This window comes from Lactuca virosa, chromosome 4 (assembly GCF_052849685.1).
Source record: "Lactuca virosa cultivar CGN04683 chromosome 4, Lactuca_virosa_CGN04683_v6, whole genome shotgun sequence".
Classification (NCBI taxonomy): Eukaryota; Viridiplantae; Streptophyta; class Magnoliopsida; order Asterales; family Asteraceae; genus Lactuca; species Lactuca virosa.
This window is the reverse complement of record NC_136429.1, coordinates 377,597,592-377,605,693: the sequence shown is the minus strand read 5'-3', so window position 1 is coordinate 377,605,693 and position 8,102 is coordinate 377,597,592. Positions and strand designations below refer to the sequence as shown.

Genomic DNA, 8,102 nt, shown 5'->3' with positions numbered 1-8,102 from the left:
TAAAAATGCATATTTTTATAAAGAAAAACATAGTTAAAAAGGATAGATAAAAATCATTGAGGATAAATATACAAAATAAAAATGAATATTTTCCAGATATATTGTATTGTTTTTATACAGTTCAAAGTTAACACAAGTAATATCCTTCTTAAAAGCGACAGATTGGATGAGGAAGGCTTCATAACACATTTTTTCCAAAAGATAAGAATAATTATTTAATCGTTAAAGAAGAAAGTAAAAAGTCCTAATAAAATAATAAATAACTTAAAAAATAATTTTCTGCCTGTAATCACAAGAAAAAAGAAACATTCCCAATATCACTTACAGTATGTGAAATGACAGTTTTACCCTGACTTGGTTTGGAATATTTAAAGAGATATCGGGGGTGGGGGTTTAAGAGTGACGATAGCTTTCTTAATTCTGTCAACAGCGGTTTGAAGGGTGGAGAGGGATGTTGCATAAGAGATCCGGATGCAATTGTCATCCCCAAATGCATCTCCCGGGACAAGGACAACCTGGATTCAAATTCAATGAATGAATGTATGTATGTTGCTATTTCTTGAATTATTTTAAGCCTAAAATTAAAATATTACCTGACATTTTTGCAGCAAATACCGACATAGTGACTCTGAATCATTAATCAAACCAAAACCATCAACCTCCATGCCATAGTAATTGCTGAAATCAAGAAAGATGTAGAAAGCACCCTGCAAACCAACTATTGTCATTTTGTTGTTTAAGTCTGTAATTGTTTAGTAAGCCTATGTGGTGTAAAGTTCCCGAAAATAAATGAAATCAATCTTTAAGAAAGATTTATTAAAACTAAAAGTAAACTAAAAAAAGTTCATTTACCACACGGACAGTAAGTTTACCTGAGGTTCAGATATTTTGACACCATTTAATTCCCTGAAAGCTTTGACCAAAAAATCTCTTCGTTCACGAAATGCTTTGACCATATGTGAAACAGCTTCTCCACCGGCGTATCCCATTCCTAAAGCAGCCACAGCCGCCTTTTGAGATATGCTACTAGCACCTGAAGTTGACTGAGTCAACAAAGAAGAGGGACTAAATTGACTCGTTATTCAACAAAAGATTATATGAAAGGGCAAAATAGTCATTTATCGGGCAGTATATGCTATTCCATTAAGGCTAGAGGTCAAAGTTAAACAACACATAATGAAAACAAACAATGGGTAGTATATTTAGCATCACTTGTAGAAAAAAGGTTAACAATCATTTACTCATATTTCAGTCCATAAAAGAAAATTCATAGTCCATATAATAACACTTCTAGACAGAAGGGTAAAATGGTCATTTACCCTCCTCCTCATTCAGACGGTTAACATTCTTTGTTCATACTTCCCTCATGCAAGTATCCTTTTACAATACATAAATGACCATTTACTCTCATTCAGTCCAAAAAGAAACAATTTTTATTTGGACTACACTTCTAGACATAACTACATAAGGGTAAAATGGTCATTTACTCACATTCAGTAAAAAAGAGCCTTTGTTCATACAACACTTCCTCCAAACATAAGGGTAAAATGGTTTTTTGCTATCATTTAGTTCAAAAAAGAACCGGTCTTTGTTCACACAACACTTCCTCCAAACATATGGGTAAAATCATCATTTGCTCTCATTTGTTCCAAAAAAGAACTTCATGAAAACAATATTGATCATGATCATGTTTCCGATAGAGAAGTGGAAAATTTCACATGTGAAACACACACACACACCCACAATAAGAAAATTAATTAGAATGAGACTATGTATGTACCTGACTTTGAATTTTTCCAGTGGCAGCAACAAAGTGTTTAGGACCAGCAATATATCCAAGTCTCCATCCAGTCATTGCAAAAGCCTACAACAAATAAATATATATACACTACTCTTATAGTATATCATTAGACATTAATTAATAAAGAATTTCCAACGAATGACTAAAGAAAAATACAGCTTTTCAGTGCATTAATTTATATAGAAAAGGGAATTGTGAATGCAAGTATATACCTTAGAGAACCCATTGACTGTTAGTGTCCGTTCCCACATGCCAGGCAATGATGCAAAACTCGTGTGGGTTGCTGGTGAAAATATTATGTGCTCATAAGTTTCATCAGAAACCACCTGAACATGAACAAAACCAACATCAATCAGATCATGTTTACATTACTTAAACAATTAAATCTGTCAAAGGAATTGGATTTTTGAAAGAATAGTAATCTTGTCACGTGTTAATGCAAATAAATTTCAAATTTTTATGTATACTTGTAGATTTTTGTTTATTGTAAGTGTATATAAATTGAACTTTTAATTTAAGGGTAATCACAAAAATGATCAAAATGGCACGGTCTATTTAAAAAATTGACCACCTTACAAAATGGTCAAATCATATGGGTCCTATTGCAAATTGTGAAAAATGAAAATGCTTTTTAAATGGTCCCCACTAGAATATATGAATTGTTTTCCTAATTTCTTAAAAGTTCTTTTTTTTTTTTTTTTTTTTTTTGTGATGAAGAGCGAAAGCAATTTCGAAAGTGGCATCGGTCCCTTTGCGAAATAAATGGTTATTATTGAAAGGGTAAGTCATTTTTTTAAATGGAAAATACCATCTTGGTCATTGTTGTGACTTTCCTAAGGGTATTTCGGTCTTTTAATAGTTAAAAGATAAAGAAGAAGAATTGAATTGAATTCCTTCCATCCTCTTCTAGAAACGGTGAAAAGTGAAAACCAAATGAAACATGAAAGTTGAAGGATGCCAACGGAATTTGATTCAATCCACCAAAAGAAACACGAGAGGGAATCTTGAATTCCAATTCCATCAGATTCCAAGAACTACACACGCCAAAGCCAAGACAGTGATTACCAAAAGTCTTGGATGTTTTGCAACAACTCGAGCAATTTCTTCTAGAAGCTTCCTAGGATAAACCGCCCCTGTTGGGTTACATGGAGAACAAAGAATTAGCAGTCTTGACTTCGGAGTAAGCTTAGATTCTAGAAGCTTCGGATCTAACAGAAAATTTTCAGAGATGCTTGCAGGAATAATCACAGGTGTTGCATCAGCCAACCTTGCCAATTCAGGGTAACTTACCCAAAATGGAGCTGGAATTATAACCTGAAAATCAAGAAACATTGTTACACAATCCCACAAATCTATTTATAGAAATCATAATTCATAAATTTATACTCAGACCTCGTCTCCTGGGGAACAAACAGCAAGAACTGCTTGTAGCGTACTCTGTTTTGCCCCATTACTAACCACAATTTCATCAGGTGTGTAAGAAATATGATTCTCCTCTACAACAAGAAATAAAAGAAAAATATTTAAGGAATCATTAACATTTATATCTGAAAACTCAAAAGGATTCAAATTTCATTTGATCTTACCCTTCAATTTCTTGCATATTGCTGTTCGTAGTTCAAGGGTACCTGCATTAGATGTATACCTTGTGTAACCTTCACGAATTGCATTTATTCCAGCCTATTTACAAAGAAAAGTAAATACAGATTTTAACAACTATAGCAATGAAAAAGAGTGGATTGAATTGACGAAATAATCGACAGATTTATATCATGAAATCGGCAGCTACCTCAGCGATAACAGCGGGGGTGTCAAAATCGGATTCTCCGGTAGCTAAGCGAATGACAGGAACACCGGCTTCTAGAAGTGCAGCTGTTTCGTCAATTAGGGCCACTGTTTTTGAAGGATTTACGGAATTGACCCTAGGGCCCAGACTGGTATCAAGCTTCATTTGGTCAGAGTAGCATTCTATTACTAATTTGGAGTAGTTTTGTTTTTGTCGTCTTCTTCTAGTCTCCAAAGATCTATTACAGAATACAAATAGAACCGGAATGAACACATTGTGGTGTAATCGTAAGAAGAATAAACAGGTTGCAGTAATATGATACTAAATCTAACATCATATGGGAATTTTAGACGCGATTTTGGTGAATCATGGTATCAAATTGATAAATGATGCCCTTAAGCTTCCTATTTCAAGCAAAGATCTCATCTCTTTCAGGAAGGTGGGATTTCGACTATGATTTTGGAGCCATAAATTCCAAATCAGAAGCATAAATTCAAAGTTTAGACTGATTCAGTTTACTGGTGAACTGATTTTGTTACTTACAACCGAAAATCTGTATCCGATGATTAAACTTGCTGTAATCACAAAACAAATATCAATTGAAGCAAAAATACAACAGTATCAAGTGAGTAGTAATAGGAAGAAACATACTTGGTTGACAGATTGGCGTTGAGGTGAGAAGAGAAGGAAATTGTTGTATATTTGGTGATCCTCTGGGAATCGAAACCGGGGACGGGAGAGACATCATTAACGGATTTAGTGGTGCATGTTGAAAAAATGGGAGAGATTCGAGCAGCCATGTATATTTGAATTTAGGTGGTTTGATTTTTGAATCAGAACATGAAGCATCAAGCATGCACAAATTTTGAAGAACATGAAAAAACATTATTAATTATTTATAAGTAATCTGCCATTGCCATTGTATTCCACGTCAATTTATTATTTAATTTGATTGATTATTTTATCATCTAAAGTTTGGATAGGTTTATGGATAATATTTTTATAAATCTATCTATCCTTACTAATAAAACAATAGTTTCTGATTCATCTTCATAGTTTGTCATGTCAGCAAATGCCACTTGTTATTATAAGAGAGTTTTCAAACAATTTTGGGTTTCTTTTAAAATCAATAACAATAATTTCGGTATTCACTAAATGTAATTAATACAGATTATTATGAGAAAATCCACCTAAATCGGTATTCATTCAAAAAATTATCATATCGTTTCCAATAAAAAGAATTCAAATATTGATTCCATTACCAATTTTACAGCTTTCAACTTTTATTATCCCTTAATTTTTGGCAAATCAGAATCTTTTTAAAAATTAGAAGACTACAATATACCAAATTCAAATTCAAAGTATCCAATTATTCCATCAAATCAGGAAAAAGAAATCATATTGTTAAATAAGCTATAATACCCATCTCAAGAAATTGGAAACGATACGTATTTGGTTCCCTTCTTTTTTCAACGTATCAGACTCCAAAACTAAATTCTCTTTCTGCATCTGTTAGCTATAAGCTTCCATTCGGTTTTTGCATAGTCTTCAAGGTTCATTCTCCATCGGTACTTATTTTTCAGTTTTAGACATCCATAATAGCATTATACTTTTAACTGAAAGTTGTAATTTTGTGTTTTATGGTTTAGTTTTTGAGGTTTAAACATCCATGAAAGTTTGTTGCATTGTATTTTTAAAAGAAGGTGTTGTTAAGGGTTTTCCATGAGTAGGGGCATATTTCATTTAAACATTTTTGTATGTTTCGAATAATTTAAATAATTGCTCCCTGTTTTAAATATTTACATGAATTGTTTGTTGATTTGTGTGCATTTGAATCAGTATATAATTTGTTTTATATCATTATGTATCTGTCTGTTTTTGTAATCGACTGTTGGTATATATGAACATAAAAATTTCCTGTTATTGTACTCAGAAGGGCATAAAAGTGAGTCTTTTTTTTTCTACTTGATATAGGTAAATGGCATTCAACTTTTGATTAATTTTGTACTTTTTTAGTTGTAAACATCCATAATAGCATTCTACTTTTAATACGTTTTACTTAACTCCTTTTCTACACTATTTACTTTCAGCATCATGTCTACTGCAACCATCACCTACTTTAATGATATTGGTGTGGTGTCAGCTGATACCATATTTAAAGTTCGAATAGTTAGCATGTGGAATTTCATACCAAAGTTTAAAACACAAATCTTATCCATTGAAATGATCATTATGGATGAACAGGTTACTTTAAATAATTATATTTAGCTTTATTTATATTTATTTTATATCGTTTACCAACCTTCTAACTTTCTCTATAGGGTACAAAAATTCAATGTCGTGTTTTCACCAATCAATTCCATATGTTCCAGCATCTTCTGAATGTTGGAGACACTTTGATGATAAAGAATCCAAACATGGCTATGATGGGAGATGGTTTTAATATTACTTGACAAGAGCAGTAGTTTGTTTTGCAATGGGATACCATTGTTAAGAGATGTACTGATTTTGGAGGTCCGGTTCATAGTTTTGGTTTTGTTGATTTTGAATCAATTTTACAACAAAACTGTCCCAATAAGTCATGTTCTGGTTAGTTTTTTTACTTATTTTTTTAGATTATTTTCATTATCTCTATAAGTCACGTTATTCTTTTTATCATTCTTAGATGTAATCGGACATATCGTTTCACGTCGTGATATTGATGCATCTAACTCGAATCAGTCAAAACACAACATCAAGTTCACTTTAAGTGACTTAGAGTGAGTTCTTTAACCTTTACTTAATTTCTTATTGGGTATATATGTATATGTTGTTTATTATGTTAGAAATTGAATTTTATTATTACAGGGGTACAGAACTTAGGATTACTCTGTTCGGATTTCAAGCCCATCAACTAAGTGATTTGTTGACAAAAAACACGGATGTTTCATGTGTCATCATAAGCGTCCAATTTGTTGTCCTCAATGTTTGGAATGGTATGTGATAAAATTCAAATATTATTGATGTTAATAAAAGTAAGTATTTTTATTTTTTATTTTCTTTTCAGATCGTGTTGGAGTTCAATCTTATTACTAGGGATGTGTATGGGGCGGTTTGGTTCGATTATTGGTCAAAACCGAACCATAACCATTATGATTGGTTAATGCATTTTGGTAGCCATTGGGTATGGTTATGGTTAATGGTTTTTATCGGTTAACGGTTTTGGTTAATGGTTATTATTGGTTAGCCATAATGTTCAAAATAATATAAATGGCGAAAGTATAGTGACATAAAAAATGAAAAGAGAATACAAAAGAGTCCTTGGCACCAATGTTTGTAAACTAGCTTATAGTAATAGAATAAAATGTGTACATTTGATACTCGGAGTGAGATAACACATAGTCACATTCAAAATCAAAAAAATTCAATAAAAATATAAAACATTAAAAAAAATTGACATTAATAATTTCATATATTGATAATTGATATTTACATTAAAATAAAGCCAAACACTCATACACGTTCAATGCGATTAAATCAAAAATTATAAAATAAAATAGCCAAACATTCATATTATGTGTTATCTGGATAAAAAAAAGTCAATCACTCATATACATTGAATGTGATTAAGTCATAAACAGTAAATAAAAAAAAAGACAAAAAAAAAATATATCACAAAAAAAAATACATTCTTAATATATTACACAGTCAAGAAGAACCAAAAACTTAACTTACCTAGAAGTTGTGATTATAAAGTAAAAAAATTCTTCGAAAAGAACTATAAAGTCAAAACAATCTTTGATTAGGATTAACGGTGTGAGAAGCCTCCGATTAGGATTATGAGAGTAAAGATTAAACAAATGGTGAATATGTGAATAATGTTTACAATTTTAGAATTAACCGAATAGGAATTACAACATTAATCAATAATCTAACTCAATGTATGATTGGAAGATTGTGTGTCTGCGTGATCTATGTGATCAGCCTTTGATGGTTTGATTGTTCGTTCGTCTCCTGATAAGTAATGATTAATGAATTATATTTTGAAATTTTAATGGGTCATAAATAAGTTTGACTATATTGTTTTATATATAATCTATAATTATATTAAAATATAAAGTTAGCGGTTCGGTTAATAATGGTTCGATTAACCTATAAAACCATAACCGAACCGTTAGTTATTGGTTAACAAAAATTAGAAACCGAACCAACGGTTTTTAAAATGGTTCGGTTATTATGGTTCGGTTATATCGGTTAATTTGGTTTTGGTTCGGTTTTCCGGTTATTATGCTCACCCATACTTATTACGACTCTACTAATTTGTTTATTAATGTTGATATTGAGGAGATTAATGAGTACCGGAAAAAGTTAGTTTTATTATTAAGATTTATTAAGTTTTATGATATACATAACTCTTAATGTCCATATTTATATTTTAATCATTTAATTATATAATACAGGTTTGTAGGTGTTGCCAAAAGTTTGAGATCTGGCAGTAGTATTATTGTACTGTCAAGTGAGACTTTTCCATCAAAT

General features: G+C 31.3%; 1 protein-coding gene across 1 annotated transcript; it reads right to left on the bottom strand.

The window, feature by feature from the left end:
* Positions 1–260: 260 nt before the first annotated feature.
* On the bottom strand, positions 261–4,471 carry LOC145108778 (bifunctional aspartate aminotransferase and glutamate/aspartate-prephenate aminotransferase-like). The gene is made up of 10 exons (XM_079045858.1): positions 4,239–4,471; positions 3,591–3,825; positions 3,388–3,481; positions 3,194–3,297; positions 2,867–3,115; positions 2,014–2,127; positions 1,781–1,864; positions 873–1,043; positions 594–707; positions 261–515 (listed from the first exon to the last, which is right to left on the bottom strand). The coding sequence occupies exons 1-10, from the start codon at positions 4,385–4,387 to the stop codon at positions 369–371; spliced, it is 1,461 nt and encodes a 486-aa protein (XP_078901984.1). The 5' UTR covers positions 4,388–4,471; the 3' UTR covers positions 261–368.
* Positions 4,472–8,102: the final 3,631 nt, after the last annotated feature.